Here is a 21,609-nt window from a genome sequence, read left to right as displayed (position 1 = left end):
AATAGTCACCCACAGTTATTGTAGGTTGTCTTGTGAGTTAATTTATCTTCAGCTGTTCAAAATGACAGGAAGGTCAAGGAGGAACAGGTTTTAATGTTGAACAGAAAAATGCTAATTTGCAGCTGTAAAGACATGACAAGAAGCCAGTGCTAAGCGGGAGACGTTAGTTGACTGAGATGTTTCTGCGGCATTTTCAGTTAGAGACACAATCAAATTCAAACTGAGTAGCCTAACAATTAACCTCAATGCTAAGCTAGCAGGAGATAACTAGCCTAAATGCATCTCATGTTCATTATGTTCTGATCAGTACATGTGATTAAATTGATTAGTTTCCTCGCATTTTTGTGGACATTATGCAACTTTTTAATAATGCTGCTTTTTGTTCTTCCTTGTTTGGATCTAATATTAGCTGTCTATTTTTTTTATTCTATTGGAACAAAATGATGATTCAATTATAGTAGAAATGTGAAACAGTCAGTTTTTTCATTTTCAGTTATCAGCCCATATACATGTCCCTGAACCGATCCTTCCTCATCCCATCCTACAGACCTTTGCATGAGAAAATAGTAGCTTGAAGGATTATGAAATAAAAATGCACACTATAAGTTTGTTAAGTTTTGAAATGACATGAAGTTAGATTAAATTAAGTAATCACAGAAAGCATAATAATGAAATTAATTTGAGTGATGAATAATGAACAAGGCAAAAAGTGAAAACCCTTTGGACAGTTGCTGACATGTAAATCTCATATGATTTATGTTTTATGTGTTTTATTTTTTGGTTTGTGAAATAAAAAACAATACTCAATAGATACTTTGAAAAGAAATAAAACTAATTTATAATTTAGTTGTTGTAAATGTTGATTTAATGTTTTATATTTCTATAAATTATGATAATGCTGGTGCTGATGATTATTGTTATTATGATTATGATGATTAACATTATTGTTATTATGCACAAACGAGCTGTGTCCTTTGATTTCTACCCCCCAAAAGTTCTCATATATGTAATGTATGCCTTAAAGATATGTAAACATGTTATTACATCAAACATTTTCATGTTTTTATTGTCATTTTTTCCCATTTTCTATTTGTGATTATTGACTTTTATAGTACTTGCCTTTTCTTTTTCCTTTCTCTTACTTTCTGTGCCAAAACACTGAAGAAAATTCCTTGTATATCAAAAACCTACTTGGCAATAAACCTGATTCTTGTTAGAAGATTACTGTTGTTTTTATCCTATGTTTCACCTAAAAGCACCACAAATGTAAGTTATAGTCTAAAACCACTTGTGGAGCATATGGGGCCTACGTCATGGTCCGCGTGTCTGCCTCTATTGTTTAGACAGTGGAGCGGATAAAGGCTGGAGAACGAGACCGGAAGTCGTGGAAAGAGTTCCTAGAAGAGCGGCGCGCAGAGGAGAACGCTCTGCGCCTCTGCGGCTCTTATTCTGAAAGCTGGAACCGGATGTCGTCTTCTTCGCTGCCTCCGCGTTGACGCCGACCAAAGGGAGCGTAGAGGAAGAAGCAAACTGAGAGGCAGCACGACTGGAGCAAACCCAGCAGTCTCAGCCTCATGCTTCATCCTGGGCACTTCTCCTCCTCCTGTCCGCAGTCGACAACATTGTGACAATATTTATTTTTTATTTTAGTTATTATTTAGCCAAGAAAAAAAAAAGAAAAAAAAGCCAGGAGAGGAGGGGGAGAAGGGGGCCGAGTCATGGAGCTTTATTGCCTGGAGTCGGACATAGCCGTGAGAGCCCAGCCTGACCCAAACATCCTCTATGATGACAGAGTGTTGCAAAGTTTATTAACAGTTGAGGAAAGGTTTTTACCTCAATGCTCATATTTCCAGCGGGTCCAGAAGGATATTCAGCCTTATATGAGACGAATGGTTGCAGGTTGGATGCACGAGGTTTGTGGGCATTTCTGCATTGATGATGGGCTAACCTAACTGCTTTAGCTAATGAGGTTTTTTTATGCATGTTTACACGCTAATTTTTTTTTTTTAGCTGTGCTTTAGCTAAGAGGCAGTTATCGTGGATGTTGACCTATTTGACAATTGAATGAGAATGACTCACCAAAAGGCGTGGGAGAGTCGGAAATTCCAGCACGAAGAAAGTTTCAGCTTCAAAAGAAATAGCCTAGCTTGATATTTACATTGGTTTTAAGCTAAAAAGTTGGTGTTTCTTGCTAACTAGCTAGCTCACGCGTCAGTAGGGGGGTTAATCTTAATTTACGTGATCGAAAACCCGATATTTCTCCTTTATACTAATTTATATTAATTTTCTAAAGCGACTCAACTCGTTGTCCCTGGTGAGGCAACGTGCTTGCAAAGCCACTTTCATTTTAGTGGATAAAAACACTCCCTGTTGGCGAGATATCCTTCTTTATTACCGTCGGAAACTGTTATAACACATCTTTTACACATTGTGCACACGTTTCAAAGCTCCTAAGTGATATGTGTTTATTTTAAAATATTTTTTTAAAGACGACAAGCCCCAACAAGGAAGAGGAGTTGAGTTGAATGGCGACGGGTTTAACTGAACGACTTCCTATGAACTAATTTGTTTATGCCTTGCCCTGACTTTGCAGGCTTTTACTGAGAAAAGAGATATGAAAATTAGGGATTTAACCTTTTAACCTGAAGACAACACCAGTATTTGAAAACCACAGCCAAACCACCCCCATCTTTTAACTGCTTTTCTGCTTTAAAACATATATAACTTTTTTTTTTTTTTCATTTTCTTTGCATAAATATGTATATCTAATATGTGTTTTCTTTTCCTTTTCTGTCTCATTTTTAGGTGTGTGAAGAGGAGCACAGCAATGAAGACGTCTTCCCTTTAGCCATTAATTATTTGGACAGATTTTTAGCAGTGGTGCCCACGAGAAAGAGTTATTTGCAACTTCTGGGAGCCGTGTGCGTTTTCCTGGCCTCCAAGTTAAAGGACTGCAGGCCGCTATCAGCAGAAAAACTTTGCATGTACACAGACAACTCCATCGCACCACGGGAACTGCTGGTAAGATCTCAAAAGCCCCATTCATTCACAAGAGCGTAAACATGCAGAGTCACATTTTGGGATGCTTTTATAATGCTAATAGCTATATTGGTTTCACAGGAAGTATCCCATTTTCCTTATAAGTGGAGCTGTGCACAATACAGGCACATCCTTTCTTTGGAGCCATGTGGGCCGGAGAGGCGTGTGATGCCATCTAGTGCCACTTATGCAGTATAGAACTTGGATATCTTGAAGTATCCAGTATAGGATTAAAAAAAAAAAAAAAGCAGCCAGAATACTCTTGAATTTCTCCACGTTCATATGAGTATTCAACAAGTGGAGTACAGTATATCTCTTTATTGGTTTTACAAGAATACTTTTAATTCTGTCTGACCAACTTTTTAAACAAAATTAAAGCCCGGGTGGAGCAATCAACGCACAGACTTTAAGCTGTTGTTTTTGAGAGCATGTTTCGGCTGCAACTTATGACTATTTTCATCACATTCACATTAATTTAGTTTCTCAGTTCATATGTTTGATGAAAAATGTCCAAAAAGCCAAAAGTTGACATCTTCAGATCGCTTGTTTTGTTCAACCAACAGTCCAAAAACCAAACAGTTTGAGTCAGTCACTCAAGGCCTGCATAAAACCTTGTTCTGGAGCTTTCTGCTGTATTATTAGGTCCGCATCGGAAGAAAGTTTGCTTAGTTTCCATGATTCTGAGATATCCAGGTCACAGTGCTAAGATGAAGAGAAGTGAAAGCTGAATCGAGTAGTTGATCCCCTGTATAATAAAGCAAAATAGCTGCTTACACACATAACTTTTTGACAATTTTGTCTACAAAATGATTGAGAGAATAATCATTAGTTGCAGCCCTGAATAAAAGCAACAAATCCTCCATTCCAATGCTTAAAAACTATTTCAACGATCGACTCATCCATAAATCAATTCATTAATTAAGTTGAAGACCATTTTACAGTTTGTGGTTCGACCGTCTTCTCATTTCAACCAATCAGCTCCACAAGCTCTCTATACATCCTCCTGTGTTGCCTGCAGCTGTTGAGGGAAATGACATTCGTCCCATTTGATGCTCCATATTGTCGTAAGACTCCAGATTCCTGGATATCCTGACAGGATGCACAGAGAAGGCAGCAAGAGCCGGGGAAAGATGCTGCAGCTCTTCCTTGTAATGAACACTCTGCTGGCTGCCGCTGCTTCAGCTGGAAGAGAGAAGTTGAAGAGGGTGGAGGCAGGGGTGTCGGGGCAGCTGTCCAGGAAGTGAGCGCACCGACAGCGAAACCTCCGCCCTGCTCATCTCACTGTCAACAGTCTCCTCACGACCTTAAATAGGTTGAATACAGGCGTGTGTGGAAGGTTTTATACAGGAAACTCGCTTATATGTAAATGATGGCTCGCATGTTATGTAATAGATAGGTGTTTGGTGACGGGAGGGGGGGGGCCTGTCCCTGCCGGCTTTGTGGTTTTGTTACTAATTTTGCTTTTCAGGTGAATCATCTCCATAAATTCGTCAGCATTTATTCATCAGAGTTCTTGTTTTTGCTACATTTAAGTACAAATTAAAGTATTTTGGGTGTCTACTAGAAAACTTTAAAATGCTTTAATGCTCAAAAAACACATGATTTTTCTCCCAGTGTCTGTTGCTGCACCACCTCTATTCACCCGCTGTCTGAAGTCTCCGATTTTAGCTGCTGGCTCTTTAAGGCCCCCTTCCCAAAAAGCCCATTCTTCTCTGATTGGTCAACTCTTACAGGCCTGAGCAGGCACTGCCCGCTGTGTTTCCTCATCAGCTCTGCTGAAAAACCCTGGTCCTGAGCCCTTGAGTAGAGAGAGTCACGTTGTCTCTGTTCACTCCAATGGACCATTTTTTCACAGCAATGGCGGATTGTTGAGCCTCTCAATAGTTTCTGGAAGTTGGCCGTGAATACAAGCAGCGCAATAAACAAAAAAATTGCTGTTCGTCTTTATATATTCACATGTTCAAAAACTTCCTGGAACTATCTCAGGTCTAAGTGAATCACATGACAATCAGCATTTTTGAACTTCCCTTGTCGCGACTCTCTACTCAAAGGCTCTGACGTGGACATGCTGGGTGCGTGGCTGAGGGTGGTGACTTTATAATTGTGACATCACAACCATACGGAAGTCCAGACCCCTCGTTTCAAGGTTCACTTCTCTATGGATTGCGCGTTTTGATACTTAAAAGCACCTTATAATCCAAAAAAGACATTGAAATCCCTCAAAATGGGACCTTTATTGGAAATACAAGTATAAAAGTTAACTCAGTCGTGTAATGGTGCTGCATATGGCAGACATCTTGATTGACAACGGCTGACTGACTTGATGGGGGAACCAAGACGAGAAATGACAGGAAATGCTGCAAATCTTTACAGACCAGCTCTGACGCTTCACTGCAGCAGTCCCTTTTATTATGGACAGATTTGTGATTGTGTGCCTAGTTTTGAAATGCAGCACAGTGTGTTCACAAGTCTCTTGTGTTTAGTTATGAGGTCTAAAGAGAATCTGATCCTTAAATTGGCATAGCACGACGAATGGAGATCTGAGAAACCTTAAAAAGGTGTTTTTGTTGCTCGAGTACAAAATGTCTCCATGGAGAGTTGTATTGGTTCTGGTAATGACAAAGATAGCTCATTCTGTCTCATTTTCTTACCAAATTTTGTGCTTAGATTTTTGGAGGCCTGTGTGATTTTGATTAGTCAGAGGTGTTTATGTATTTGTACACATTTTTACATCAGTTATAGCTTTCTTGTGTGCAGACACACCTTTTAAACATTGATTTCTTGTGGATTTGTTCATTCTCCTCACTTCCTCACTGCTTCCCTTACTCAAAATACTGAAAGCCAAACAGGAAAAACATTAAACCATCGGTGAATTGGTGAATTGTTAAGATTGACGCAACACACAGGAAATTAAATCATGAAAGGCGTGCACCTTTCATGACTATATGAAGAGTCAGCTCTGTGCTGCTGCTGCTGCTGCTGCTGCCTGTGGAGTGCAAACTCATTGTAGCTGTGTGAGGCTTGTGACAGGAAGGAAGGGGCTAGCTGTCTCATTGGCAGGGCCTCTAAGCAGGGCAAAGCTTGTCACATGCCGGCGATATGAATACAAAGGATGCGAGGAATGAGAAAGGCATGCAGATAATAAGATACAGCGAGGAGAGATAAAGTGGAGAAATGTTACTCTTCTTACAGAGCCATTTCCTCTGGGAATAGGGACGGACTGTGATCTTTTTCACGGTCAATGGAGGCATGGCAGCACGCCATTTAACCCTCTGACTAAGTAGATTCTGCCAGGAAACTGAATTTGAACTGACTGACACTTTTTTTTCTCTATCTTTTAGGACTGGGAACTGGTCGTGCTGGGGAAGTTGAAGTGGAACATGGCCTCAGTCATCCCAAATGATTTTATAGATCACATTATACGCAGGCTGCCCCTTCCCAAAGACAAGCTGGCGATGGTTCGCAAACACACGCAGACATTCATTGCCCTCTGTGCCACAGGTGCGTGTCATTTCATGTGCCTCTTCTTACTCGTTTGCACGCTCACTTTGCTGCCTTGTTATTCCCACATCCACCAGAATATTCCCACACACACAAACATTCTCCCATCGTGAGTCATCTGTGACCTCTTTCTTCTTTCCGCATACTCCTCTGGCTGCCTTATCCACTTTCTAGTCTCTGCACAGCCTGGGCTTTTCTTCACAGCTGCTAAAAGCTGCTTAAAGTTGTCATTTCCAAATGTCTCTTGAGTTCCTGGGAAAACGCCTATCAGTGTTTGGATAAGCCACGCACACGGTTAATGATAGTGATTGTATTCAGCATACACACAATGTGCTGTATGACTCAGGTGCAGCTAAACTCCTGTTCTCCTCGCCCTGTATTGTTTGTTGACGGGGAAGCTTCCAGGTTTAAAAAGTAAGGGCAACGATCCAGCAGTGATCTTCCGTCCTCCTCCCGTCCCCGGCCTCATGTCCAAAATAAACTGGAGGCTCTGGAGAAGCACAAACTCAGATGTCCCCTTAGGCCTCTCCTGAGGTGAATTTTCATGGCATTCCTTTGCCTATACTAGGAATCCCTCTAATATTTTCATATCCTGCACAGAAACACTACCGCAGGATCACCTAATACACATGATGTACAGCACTCCGCTGTCACAAGACTGCCTTTCATCTGCTACCTCCTTTCAACTAATTCAATGATGGAAATAATACAAAGAAGGACATTTAACTGCAGTGAAATTCCTCCCAAACGTCAATGTGGTGACATCCGGCCAATGAGCACTTGTTTACTAGACTTAGTTATTGGAACCATAGGCTCCTTCAATGACTTTCATGCCCCGTTTAGCACAATTTTAGTGTCACACTTTTTTTTCCTTTTTTTTTTTTATAATTGGGTGTGTTCAGTGGTCGCCTCTGCTATTCATAAGCAGCTGGTTATAACCAAGCACAAAGCAGCCGCAGTGGGAAAAAAGAGAGGCCTGCTGTGGTTGTGCTGTAATGTAAATGTTTGGAGTTTTATATGGAGTTGAGATGTTATTCTTATGATGGAGGAGCTCCTCCTATGGACAGCTGGCCCCTGGAGGAGAAGATGGGCGTAGTGAGGCAGGCTACTCCCCGGGGTTTAATCAAAGCGATCAGGCCACCACGGCTGGTTTGCACTGGGCTAGGACTATGTGCTGGGTTGGACTTGTACAGCACATAACAAGTGTGCCAAGTCTCTGCCTTTTTAGGATTACTGTTGGTCATATCCATGTGCTGAGACCGGAAGAAGCCTGTGTATTGTAATAGTGGAAAAACCACCAGGGGTTGGGAACATCCCAACACTTAAGTTTCTTCTAACAGGCTGAGTTCGTTGTTTTCAAAACCCCCGTCCCTCTGTAAAACAGCAAAAACCCACAAGATAGCAACCTATATGCTGAAATTGGCATGCTACTCTGACACTAACCTGGTCACTAATGGTACAAACCTAACCAAGCTAGCAGCTGTTATCATTTATTTTGTCTGTTTTAATGCCATCCTCATGTGCAAAACACTATTTTGCAGGCAGGGGCACTTCATCCTAGGTTTAGCGTGGCCCAAGACGATTGTGATTGATTTAAAGAGATGCAAACAAGCCATTTTTCTCCCCTAAACAAGAACGAGAACAAAACATTTCTCCAGCACTGATGAGAGCGCTGTGGAGACTAATGTGGCTCAAGTGTCGGCGTTTGAGATGCAGTAAATTAACTTTTTAAGTCGTGTTTTGATGGTGTGCAAAACATGAAAAAGCAGTTCTCACGAAGCTAAACACTGGAGACGATTCGATGTAGTTTGCAGTGCTTATTATTATCGTCTTCACTGAATTGTGTGCGTAGGATCCAGGGGCATAAATAAATATAATATAATATTCAGAATTATGTCGGGGAGGGGTGTTCGGTTGTTTGTGGTCTGCAACCTCACTGCTAGATGCCACTAAATCCTACACATGGGACCCTTAATTCAACATAAAATACTCCCTAGCAGCTGTAAATGAATAAATAAATATTAATTAGTAGATTTGTTCGGTCAACTGGGAAAAAAATGCAGTCACAAGTATCTATCCATCTAGCTATCTAGCCAGCTATCTTTATTTGTTCCACATGCCCTTGTGTATTTATGAATACTTCACATTTGTTGACACAGACGTCTCACCTGTCAGACACCGATCATTGTAGACATACTGAATAAGTTCATTCATGAAACATGTCAGTCATTGGAATGGGGCCAACCACGCCCCTTCTCTTATCTCGGAAGTTCACTGAGTGTCTCTGTAAAAGGCTCAGGAACGTTTAAAGCCATTTACGGAGACTCGTAACGTTCACATAAGCTACTTTGTGATTACAGCTTCAGGGTTTTTCCATAAAATGAAAACAACCATCAAGTCGAGAGCTGGAGGAAGGTTAAATTCACAGCCACATCGTGAGCTGTTCAAAAGCAGCCCCAGCTCAATACTTGCAGAGGTGTACTCTCCATGGCTGCCTCCTCTTCCGCCTCCTCCATCCAGGCCTGTTGTCACTTAAGCCTTTAGACTTGGATATGTACCGGAGGGAGTCGTTCCTGCTGGAACTCATTGCGCAGCGAGTAGGAGGATTCCTACTCTGCTTTTCTAATCAGAGCTGAAGTTTCTATGAAGGAAACCACACAGGTTACACCACGCTGCTCTGTCTGTTGAAATTCAGACTGTGGGAAAGTAAGATTCAGCTGTGGTGGAGCGTTGCGTGTTGGAGATGATTCAGGTGTTTGCACCTCTCATACTTCCTCTGGGCTGATTTTAGTGTCACAGCCACAAATGTGTTTCCCGTCTGCCATTATTGCCTAAAGCTGCTGCTTGACTAATTGTACATTTAATACTCCTCCTCACCAGATGACCGCCTTGCCATGAACCCCCCTTCCATGATCGCCACTGGCAGCATGGGAGCTGCTGTCTGCGGCCTGCAGCTGGACCACACTGACCAGAGGCTGAGTCGAGACAACCTGACAGACCTGCTGGCCAAAATCACCAACACAGAGGTGGTGAGTACAACAGTGAGGGAAATTTAGACCTGCCAGAAGTAATTACTCAATAGTTTTAGTGCTACACAACAATGCATTGTTAATAATAATCATTGCAACATCTCACGACAGCAGCATAAAAGGCCCTTTAGTAAACAACAGTGATGACTTCAGTAGTGGCAGATTGAAGCTATTTACTTTTCATGGAGAGAGTGAGGGAGAGCGAGCTTTTGGCTCTTGGCTGTGGAGCCAGACTGCTGCTATAAAGAGCAGCGGCAGAGGGAATGTCTTCTTAAAACTCAGAGCCCACATTCTTGTGGTAGGACACATGCAATTTCTTTGCATGGCTCCCCCCCTTAGCTGTGTGCCCCTCCTGGTGGAGGAATATGTTCGTAATGAAGTCGAGGAGAGTCTTTTCCAGAGCAAAGGCCAATGAAGCAAGAGAAAGTTATTCAAGCTGTCAGAAAAACCTGCAGACCGACACTTTCTGATGACTTTATTAGCATATGAGAACCCATCGGCTTTAATGTATGGCCTGAATACTGTATTCAGTGGGACTGAATGGAGCTTTAAAATACTTAAACCTTAGGATTGAATGCATCACTGCATATAACTCAAACTCAAAAGTATAAATTTTATCTTATTGTGATTATGTGCAGTTGATTGATAAACACTACAGAGCATTTTGAAATATCACTGGAGTGTGTACTATGTACAAGGGCCAAATGATAAATACAATGGGAGTGTATGGGTCTCCATAGACTTGAATGTAATACATAAGTCATAAGTCAAAAACTGCACATGCCATCATAACCATAAACAATCCCTGAGGTATAAATATCATTATATTTAGATTATATACAGTTGTTATATCAGTGGATTTTGTACTGTATACAGGTGTCGAGTTGTAAAGTCAATGGGAGTGAATGGGCCTCCATAAACATCAGTGCATAATTTGAGACATTAAAAGTTCATGCAATCATAATGAGCTTTTGTACAGTTTATCAGTGTGCAACAATAAGCATTTTAATATCAAAATTGACTTTCTATTGTATACGGTTGCTTTGGTATACATTCATGGGGAGTGAATGGGTCTGCATTGACTTTAACGTATTAAGAATATAACCTCGAAACAATTCTTAAACTACAAATGTCATCATACTAAGATTATAGACAGTTGAGCATTTTGACATATCAGTGAAGTTTGTACTGTATACAGGTTACCGATTATATTCAATGGGAGAGAATTGGCCTCAAAAGACTTGGTGACTGTAAATGTCATCTTGATGAAATTATGTGTAGTCTGTCAGTGTAATACTGAGCGTTTTGTTCTGTAAACCCTGGCTGAGATATAAAAACAATGGATTTCTATGGCGAGCTGGAATTAAATGTGAATAACTCATGAAATATAATAGATCAGACAAGTCACGGCAGACAAAAACAAACAATTATGCACAATTTGACATCACTTAAACTCAGTTAAAAAAATACTACTTATACCAGATTTATTCCAGTGTGGGCTTTTATTGTCACAATGAGTCATTGTTACTCCAGAGGACCAGTTCAGATGCCTAGAAATACAAAAAGGCCACAGCCAATGGGCCACAGGAACAACACGGTTGCCTCTTTAGCTTGTGGTCACGTTGCCACGGCGACGAGGGCCCCGCAACCCAGCCGTCACAACAGGCGCTCCGACTGCAGCCCATCGGGTTCCAATTATCCGTACATTTCAAAGGAATGTTGTTGGCCTCTTTGCGAGCCTCGGTTCATTCTTTTAAGAGTCCTGCAGTCGGCTCAGTGAGGCAGACCTCCCACATTTTCCACACAGACCTGCAGAGAGACGGAGACCGAGAGAGAGAGGATCGCCTTTCACAAGAGAAGTTGTCCAAAAACATCCGGTCCCACTGTCCTATATTCTGTTTTACACCCAAACTCAGAGGGTCAGGGTTCAGTAGGTCAAAGCCATTTCCTTTAGACCTCCACATGGGACTGACCGTGCTGTAAACCCAAGGGGTGGCGGAGGAGGGGATTCCAGAGCTTCAGATCTGCTTATCTGTCCCCTGATAAACCGCAGAGCTTTTTTGGGAGCCTTGTCCCCCTACACATTCCCCCCTGGGTTCATATCTCAGACATGCACAGGTCTCGTGTCAGACCCGACTCCTGTGCCCACCATGTTAGCTCGCTGCACCACGTTGTTGGTATTGGAGTGTGCTGGTACCCATTGTTCTGGTCATGATGCAGACGGGACCACCTACCTCAAAACACATAATTCCCTGCTGGTATGCCATGCATGTGACCAAAGCTGTTAAACAACGTACACATCAGATGTGCCAAAAAATGGCCGATTTTTGCACGCTAGTGTCTGCACATTGATCGGCGTGTTTGATTTATAGTAATATTACTTCATTTGTGCCTGTGTAGAGACGAGCTGAGAAAACCAGCCGCAATGATGTGTCGTTTCACGTGATATCTCATTTACGTCTGTCGTGTAGACCATTAAAAATACTAAAAATATTAGTATTTTCAGTCAGGCATACTCAGACTTTAAATGAAAAAGTCACAAACACAACTTAAATGTAAATAGACTGAATTATAGTTTAATTATTCGAGTTTAATAATCGATTCATAGTATACAGTATAAACATACAAGTAAATCTATGTACAAACTACTTTTACTTTGTACTTAAGCACATTTGATATCAGATACTTAAAGACTTATCTCAAGTAGTATTAATATGGGTGATGTTCACTTTTAGCAAAGTAATATTTCAATATACGATATCTTTAAATCAAGTCTGACTTTTGGTTACTTTGGGTCAATTATCAGTCTTCTTGTCAGATCCGATCTTCAGCATGTCATGCAAACTAGAAAGTAAAGTTATCAACTAAATGTAGGGAAGCGGAAGATGGAAATACCCAAGTAAAGTACAAATACCTCAAAGTTGTACTGAAGTACAAGTACAAGTACAGTACTTGATTAAATGTACTTCACACCCCATCACTGAGTAAGGACAGACAATCATGATGCAAAAGTTAACCTTGACTGTCGCTTCAATGGTGCGTAAATAGCTCGCCTGTCTTAAAGCTTTCAAACACTAACAAAGGTGTGACTGAGGTGTGTGTGTGTATTCCTAACAACGTCCGACTCTTTTGTTCCAGGATTGTTTGAGGGCGTGCCAAGAGCAAATAGAGCGTGTGCTGGCCGCCAGCCTGCAGCAGGGCCAGCAGTACCGGCAGGAGACCGGGGTCAGCGCAGGCAACAAGGCGAGGGAGCAGCAGGACCAGTCCAGCACCCCCACAGATGTACGGGACGTCAACTTATGAACTCCCCCCACCGCCCGACTCACACAGCTCATGACTGTCTACCAATGAACTAACGAGAGCGAGGGGCCGTGAGCTGCCTGTATCTACGTCAAGTCACCACACGAGTGATGGTGTGACAATCTATGAACTTTTAGTATAAGAAATTCCTAGTTTTTCTCTTTTGTTTTGCCCCATTCATACCCGGTTAGGGTGTACTCTCACCTTCTGTACGGGCCACATGTAATCAAACAAGCTATTTAAAAAATGGTAAATTCTTGAAAACTTGATAGTGCCTTAGGTTTCCCAGAATGGAAACCTGAATATATTTTCATACTTGAAAAAGCAAAACAGCATAATTATATAAAATATAGTTATTTCTTTTGATACAACCTAGCAAAAATAGATAAATGTATATTTAGTTAACATTTACTTATATTACTCTTTTATCATCTTTAGCGAGCAGTTATCAATTCACAGTTTTTATCTGGGATTTCCGCACTCGTTCGTGCAGGAAAATTCCTCTAGTAGTGATTTTGAAATGCTGATAATACAGTACATGGCATTTAAACCCAGGTGATAATCCAGCCAGAGGAGCGCTACTGTAGCTAGCTGCTCCCTTTCTCTATCTAGCATACTGTGCACCTGTAGCACTGCTTAGTATTTATGCTGAAAAGTGGTGGCCAGGAGTGGGCTGGGCCTGCTCACAGCGGACGGACATGAGGGGCTTTGAGGTCTGCAGCAGCGGCTATGGTTAGGTCAGTTACTACGGTCTTGATTTCACTGCTAAGTCCACAGACCAGTACAGTATGTTAATAGGACGATATGTACATGTATTATATTTCAGCGAGGCTACATTATTATTGTTCTGTTCCTGCTCTACATGTAAGAGAGCGGTTAAGAGTGTTCGGGTTGCAAGTCATGTTACCAGAGGAAAAGGAGATTTGGCAAGTTTTTACCAGGTAGGAGAGGAATGAAAGTCGAGGGGCTTCGTGTGAGGTTTTTGTTGGAAAAGAGACGCATGTGAAAAGCGGGGAAATACTAGATGAGTCTGGATCGACGAACGATAGCGAAACAGTGAGGAAGTTTAACTTAAGCTATAAAATGTTTCTGCACAGGAGGACGAAGAATCCCTCGTGACAGTTCGGTTGTGCTGCAGTTTCTCCTGTTTATCAATTTTTACCATTTTTATTAGAGAGCGGGCGACTTGGAACCATATTGATGCACTTTTAAAAACACACTCCTTAAGCATGGTAAGGGGATGGTGGTTGCGGAGAGTTCAGTGGGTTGTTAGGGTCTTTTTTTTTTTTTTCTTTAAGTTATTTGATTTTTTTTTTCTGGGCTGGATTCCCACGGGGTAACGCACGTTGTCTTGAAAGCTACGCCCCGACAGGTGACTAGACGTAGGATAATCGGTGTTCTAGTGTAATAGAATATAAACTAAGGAAAGCCAAGTCACTTGTAGACTTTTTTTTTTTTGTTTTTGATTCAGTCTATTATTTAACCTTACTTGAATTTTTGTTCATTCATAGCCAAAACCTTCCAATAGTTCTTTCAAAGAGTTACACACATACTGTGTCCTATATTCTTGTTTTGCTTTTTTTTTTTAATGTAAACTGCTTTCTGAACTGAAGTTTTTAAAACGGTCTTGTGAGTTTTCTCCATAGGTAGGTAGGGGGGTTTACATGGCGGGAAAGTTTAACTGTATATAACCAATTTCTCCATGAGCAGAAATGCTTGAAATCCTCATTACATTTTAGAACAAGAAATGTAGTTTCTAAATTGTATTCATGCATGTTCTGTTGTGCAAAAAAAGCCAAATGCTATTTCAAAAAATGCTTTAAACAGAAAAAAAAGTTTGTGCTTTCAAATGTTTTGTGTATAATTTGAGAGATAATTCCAAAGTGAGAAACTAGATTATACACATCATTCTCTTGCTGCTATGAAGCTTTTTTCTTTTCCAGTCTTACACAAAGATGCCTTATGTGATTCACTTGTGTGCTGCTATATTATGAAATGTTGTATATGTAACAAGTCTTCTTTGCTTCTCTGTATGTGTACTGGAGGGAACGTAACACAGTTAGGTGCGGGACTGGAAGTACTTGTTTGTTCTTTTTTTGATTTAGCATATTTTACTCTTTTATTGTTTCATTTGTATCTTTATATTCTATCGTATTCTTGCTGCTTCCTTTGTAATGTTTGTGTACCTCAGGTTAATTTGGATGGATAGAGCGAGAGCGCATCTCGCATTACCTCATCAAACTTCACATCACACTTTCACTCTGAATTTGTTGGACGGGTTTCACTTTTTTTTTTCTGTCTGGATGAGAAGAAGAACGGTGCCTCTTCTGTTTTAAATCAAGAAATGTCTTCCACTGAGCAGTTATAAGTGCCTATACTTTAAAATAGGTTATTTCATATATCTAAGTTAAAAACACAGCCTATGCCGTATGTTATACATGTATCGGAAAGACAAAAAAAATATTTTTTTCCTACTTGGAGTTTCATTGGCATGTTTCGATCAGTTCATTGGATTAATGTGGATTATTGGTTTGTTTTTGAGGTACCCATCAGTCGAAGGTCAAACCACGAGAAATGTTTTATCGTCGTTTAGTGTGGTTGTGATTCAAAACTCCTCTCCCACTGCCCCCATGTGCAACCACACAGTGTACCTCAATTTCTCCTCAATAAATTGGCTGAAATCATGTGACTGGTTTATTTGTCTTCCTCTGCCTCTCTGCAGAAGTGTTTTGAGATGGACTGAGCCTTTTGTGAGAGCTTTACCTTTCTGTTACCAGCAGAGGGCGACAGAACCACTGAAAACATGGACAAGCGATTAAAGAGCTCTTAAAACTATAAATCAGTATACAGGGATGGATCTCAAAAACCTAGAGTAATTTTTCATTTTAGTTTGTAACTGTTACGAATATATGCATAAATTATAACTTTCTGATGAAATATAAGCAATAAATAAAATAAAAATAAAAACATGCACATAAAGTTCATGGTTAATCTTATTTAAAATTCAAGACAAAAAAAAAATTCTGACTAATTCATCTAAAAGTATAATATGCCTACAGATTCTTAGGACTGCAGATTCTTCATTTTAAATAACCTTAATTTTACCTCTACCAATTAATAAGTGTAAATATATTTTTTGACTTATTTTAAGTAATTCAGGTTTAAATTTGAGTTTGTCATTTCAATCGTGAAATTAGTTTAAATTAAATAACTTTTCTTCCAGACATGTTTTAATAAAAGTGACAAAACATCAGGCTAAAAACATGTTTTTTATGTATAACATATGGGCTAAATGTGACTAAAACATAAAGAGTTTTCACATATATTAAAGATTTATTTACTTTTTTACTGTAATAAACTAATGTTATTTCAAACGGGAGGAATTATCTCAATTTCAATGTATAATTTCCATAAATATGAACAAAATTTACAAGAGAAAATGTGAATATTGGGGATTTTTTCTTTACGTAGCTCTGCAATGCGGTTTTGATTTGCGTCATGACGCAAAGGGTTACGTTACGTATCAACAGCTCAACCAGGAAGTAGCACGGAGAGAGCCGCTGCTGAAAATGTTTACATTTAGTTTAACACTCGTACGACAGTAAGTGATTATTTCCAGGCTCGATAATGATTAATAATATCGATTGTGTGATTATATTGTACATTTACAGTGTGTCCTGTCAGTTTGTGTGAACTATGGCGGCTGAATGTGTTGAGTTAACAGAGAGACTCGAGTAACTTAACGTGAACATCGTGTTCAGTCTGTTCAGTGAGCTGTTTATTTAAAGACAGAGCTTGTTGTCTTCAGTAAACATAGATCGATATGGTTGATGTGAAGCTAATTCACTGATATTGCTGTATTTTCACACAGTGGGGAAACAGACTACAACAGACAAAAGCTGCTTCAAGGTACGTTGTTAAAGTCTGCCTTAACATGTCCTTAAAAATAACCTTACATGTCACAGGACACATTATTAGACATGACTAACACTAATTGTACTGTTTTGTGTAGGACAAGGTGTGGACACGCTGCTGTCAGAAACAGGTGCGCAGCAGGGTGAGGCGGTAGGAAAATACCTCAGAGACATCCCATTCAACAATGCGATTGTCAGTAACCTACAGAGAGCCATACAGGTGAGACAGACTCATTCATTTTTAATTAGTCAGTGTTGTTGCTTCACTGAGGCTGAAGTACCCTGACAGGAGAAGCTGGCAGCTGGGCCATAACAAGTCGTCTACAGTCTGGACATCACGCACGCAGATTATGTGACAGTGACAGAAGAATCACTGCCCTGCTGCCTCCTGCATATTGTCTGAAACAGGTGGTTTATTGTACTGTCAGATCATGTGGATCGGTTGCTGTGTCTGTGTAGTTCTGCTGGCATATCAAACAATAAGTCTGGTGATATTTGATACTTTTCTCATTGCCAAAACAATCTCACGAAAACCAACAACGAACTGATACGTATCCTCTGACGGATCTTATTCCTCCAATGTTGTCCAGGAACTAATAAAAAACACATCAATGAGTCTTAGAGAGTGACGTGTTCTTTTACTACCATGAACCTTGAACGTTCATTTGTAAGCTTTACAGTTTGTTCTGAAGCACTTCATGGATTGGCTCCCTCTCACTTACCCTCTGGGTGTATACGCGGTCTATAATCATCTCCTGTTGACCTTAATGTTTTTGTCTTTATTTATTAAGACTTTAGGCTTTTTGTGACCCATTTTAAAGAGTTACAACTTCAACAGGAAAGTCAGAAAGTATTGAAAGACAGATTAACATATGTTGTGGATTTTGGTCTTTTTATTGGATTTGTTTTTGCTTTGATTTGATTTGGATTTGCAGCTTTATCCATTAAAACCTTCAGGACTCATTTCTGTGTAAGGATTGAATGGTTTGGATAAAGAAAAAGTATGTAACGCTGCGTAACAGGATGATTTATCAGGTTTATAAAGATGATGACAGCACAGAGATCTTTTATAGGGTGTATGACCTTGACCATTGATGAATAAAATAAAGTAATAAAGCTAGACCATTGTGCTACTCGTCGCTTCTGATGTGACCACATCAAAAACGCCTTCGCAAAAATGCGAAACGTGGTGCATGACAGGAGCGCACGCCAGACATGGCGTACCATAGAAAAACAATGGTGTTCCTGGCAACTCTCTTCTAGTGACGTGTCTCTGTGTCATCGGCTGCTTACATCAGTGACCTTTTTAGTAAAATGATTCCAGACCTGGCAGATGTCTTCCAGCCAGACTTAACACATTTTCCCTTTAACCATTAACATATTAAACAAAGCTTGTGCGATAATTTGCCGCCATACCTCTGTGTGATGATGTGTGTAAAACAGTATATTAGGGCTACAGTAATGGTACACTACTCATCTTGTGCTCATACACTGAAAATAGTACTAATGTCAACTTGGCCTTGAGGTACTTTTTATGCTGCTAAGTGCCAGTTTCTGACATCATTTAATTTAAGAAATCACTGGCAAATGAAACTTTTGCTGTTTTGAGCCAAAGGAAACTCTGTGATTGGACTTAAGAGCTTCAGACCTCTTTATCTCTAAACAATGATTGTATACACGGGAATCTGTTGAGTCATGAATATGTGTTGCTTGTTTCTTTCCCATCAGGAACAAATAATTCTGTCAAATCAGTAAACTTCACTGTACTTTTCCCCTGCTTGTGGAGAAAACCACTGACAAACAGGATGCATGTTAAAGACTTCCAGTTATGAAATAGTTGTGTGAACATTCATGTCTCTGTGGTCTTTGACTCACTGATGCTGACAAAGTATTAATGAGTTTTTCGTTTGACCATGGCAGATACTTTTGGCGCTTACTTTTGAGTCAGTAATTTTCAGAATACATTTCCTCCATCAGACAGCTGAAATAATTCTGAGAAACAACACTCACTGTTCTGGCACGGAGATGGTTTTGGAGCCGTTACTCAGAGAGAGGGTAAGATCTGTTGTCTTTGTATGACTTCCAGATATTAAACCTTAAATGATTTTCTGCAGTAGTTTCTTATCTGAGCTCTGCGTTGTGGTTGCATTGTTCATGCAGGGTTTCGGTGTTGCCGAAGGACGTCCCAAAGAGGATCTGAAGAACATGGCCAACGCTGCCGGTCAGTCATGTCGTGACTTCACCCCTCCAGGGGGAGAAACTTTAGACCAGGTGAGTCAGACTTAGTCAGCATTCATCATTTGGAAACTGATTGTACCATGCCAGTAAATAAGTTGAAATCAGCCACATGGAAAGTCAAGGTCAAGAGTGTTTTGCTTGTGCAACATCGCCATCTAGTGGCCATTTTGCATATATGCATTCAAAAACTTAGTTTCTGGACTGATGACTGTTAAAAATGTCAGTGTCATAGTAGTGTAGTATTACACTCACAAATAGTAATGTGAAAAACCCTGAAGCTAATTCATGTAGATGAATAGATCTGGCATGTGCACATTGTTGAATAACAGTGATGTATCTCAATAATATCAGCCTGTCATTAAATAAGTAACTGCCTTGTTTTAAGCTTTAAGACAATAAATATTTTTAGTTGATTCAGTTGATTTGTAGAGTTTTATATTCAGCCTTATTGCCTAGATTAATGATGGCACAGTACATTTCTGCAAAACCACAGAAGTTAAAACACATGTTTCTTTATGTTGCAAGCCAACGTTTCTTGAATAGTAAATATTTTTTGTTTTTTATGCTCTGGTTAGGGTTAGGACAACATCCATACCTGCTTTGGTAGCCACAAACAAGACAGGAGACGTCCCGAGGTCTCGTTAAAAACACCCGTTTTTGCTGCCACTGACACGGTTGGAAATTGTCTCGAGGTCTTCTTAAAGATCTCCAGTAGTTTCACATTTAAAAATGTTGAAACACAGACTCGAACAGCTTTCATTGGCTTGGCAGCCTTGTCACCTGCAACTGTAGCAATGTCAATATTGCACAAAACCTGTGACAAGTACAAATTTGAATGCGTCAGTGTTTTGCAGACATGTCAACTGCTAACATTTTTGGGACTGGGCTGTTATATAAGCCTACATTGACAATGTGTACCTATTTCTGCTGTGATCACTGTGATTATTTCCTCACTCAAAACGGTAGTTTCCTCTATAACTTATTTACTTCATGATTTTAAGTTAAGGCAAAAAAAGATGTCTATTGCCAGCTTAAAGAAAAGGAAAAGGAATCCTTTTGATTTTCACTTCTTAGCTCTAGTTCACTGTCACTTTGCTTCCAGGTGAGGCTACGATTCAAAAAATTCCTCAAAGTCCTTTTCAAGCAAATGCTGGATGAACACGGTTGGTCAAGACCGGACGCTTCTGCTGGATCATCAGAGGCTGAAGATTCTGCGAACGACACTGCTGCTGCTGCCTCAGCTCTGGGTGCGTCAGCTGATGACGGTCTCCAGGGAGTGCCGGTCCACGTTCTGGCTGTGAGCCATGGGGCTTACATCCGAGTAGCCGTCAAGCACCTCGTAGAGGACTTGGAGTGCTCTCTGCCTGCAGGAGTGAGGATGTCGCAGCTGTTTTCACCCTGTCCAAACACAGGCATCAGTCGCTTCATTTTCACTCTGAGCCGGTCCGACTCCAGCCCGGTCCTCTCAGCTGTTCGCTGCGTCTTCACCAACAGGAAGGATCACCTGGAAAACCTCACAGCTGCTGAATAGTGTATAGGGAAAGAAAGGGATTTATGCATTAAGTACTGTTTGTGTGCATATGTACACAGTATCTGACGGGCACAATCATGAACAATAAAGGGAAATAAAAGGCACAGACCTCAGAGTTACCACAGGCAACTGAATGCAACAATACACATGGTAAATTGTGTTTGACAAAGTAATTGTGCAGTACTGTATTGTCAGACCACTTCATCATGTTCCTGACTGTGGGCCAGTTAAGCACTACTGTTGTACTTCATTCAATATTGGTTATTTTATTATTGATTTTATGATGTTATACCAAAGTCAGAACTATTTAAAGTATTATTGAACACTGTAGATAGATGTGGCATTTTCAAGTTGATGTGTCTCCTGTGTGCTGCTCATTTAACTTGTGCAATACAACCTGAAAACACTGACTGTGTGTTGAGTTTTATACATTTACACATAACAAAATATAACTGGATATAAGGACTGTCTATACAAAGCTTTTATACAGTACTTGGAGGAGATTTGATGTTCCTGTCATCACTATAGTAATCACACACATGCGGTCTTGATAGGAACACAAGTGGAGTATGTCAGATTCTCTGGTTTTGCAGTTGTGCTGCTCATTTGACTTATATATTATATTATATTATATTTAATTATTGCAATATAGCATGATGACAACAACACTGTTCTATTCATAGTCACTTTTAATCTGAACTGAGTGAAAAAGAAAATGTGTTTTTTGGCCATAATTCAAAGGACTCCTGCACAAACCTTCAATCAATAGGTCACAAAGTATGCAATATAAATATAAAAAACTAATTCCATTTAAGTTATAAAGTTGGCATCAAAGGTCATTGTAATCCAGCACCTATCCTACCTATCCTTTTGTGGATGTGCACAAGACTACTCCAACTTAACATAACACAATATAACAGGAAATAATTTGGATTTGGGTGTTTTTTCATCATAAACTATTTAAATGTTGTGCATATTCTGCTTATCCAGCAAATTCTGAGACAGGAACTGAGTGAAAACAACAGACTATGTACAGAGGCTAAAAGAGGATTAAATG

The 21,609-nt window shown here is 40.1% G+C and overlaps 2 protein-coding genes across 3 annotated transcripts; both read left to right on the top strand.

Annotated features, from left to right (window-relative positions):
- The first annotated feature begins 281 nt into the window (after window positions 1–281).
- On the top strand, window positions 282–15,553 carry LOC141008735 (G1/S-specific cyclin-D2-like). Its single transcript, XM_073481209.1, has 5 exons — window positions 282–1,913; window positions 2,806–3,021; window positions 6,381–6,540; window positions 9,421–9,569; window positions 12,708–15,553. The coding sequence occupies exons 1-5, from the start codon at window positions 1,719–1,721 to the stop codon at window positions 12,870–12,872; spliced, it is 885 nt and encodes a 294-aa protein (XP_073337310.1). The 5' UTR covers window positions 282–1,718; the 3' UTR covers window positions 12,873–15,553.
- An 840-nt stretch (window positions 15,554–16,393) lies between these two features.
- On the top strand, window positions 16,394–20,962 carry tigarb (TP53 induced glycolysis regulatory phosphatase b). 2 transcript variants are annotated; one of them, XM_073481200.1, is made up of 6 exons: window positions 16,394–16,470; window positions 16,741–16,778; window positions 16,882–16,914; window positions 18,761–18,838; window positions 18,944–19,054; window positions 20,124–20,962. In XM_073481200.1, coding segments are annotated over exons 1-6 (690 nt in total). In that variant the 5' UTR covers window positions 16,394–16,469; the 3' UTR covers window positions 20,553–20,962. The 2 variants fall into 2 exon arrangements, with proteins under 2 accessions (XP_073337301.1, XP_073337300.1); XM_073481199.1 differs by having other exon boundaries at window positions 16,400–16,470; window positions 16,882–17,003.
- The last annotated feature ends 647 nt before the right edge of the window (window positions 20,963–21,609 follow it).

This window comes from Pagrus major, chromosome 14, assembly GCF_040436345.1.
Source record: "Pagrus major chromosome 14, Pma_NU_1.0".
In the NCBI taxonomy this organism is placed as follows: domain Eukaryota; kingdom Metazoa; phylum Chordata; class Actinopteri; order Spariformes; family Sparidae; genus Pagrus; species Pagrus major.
Note: the sequence above shows the minus strand (reverse complement) of the source record. Positions and strands in the feature narration are given on the sequence as shown.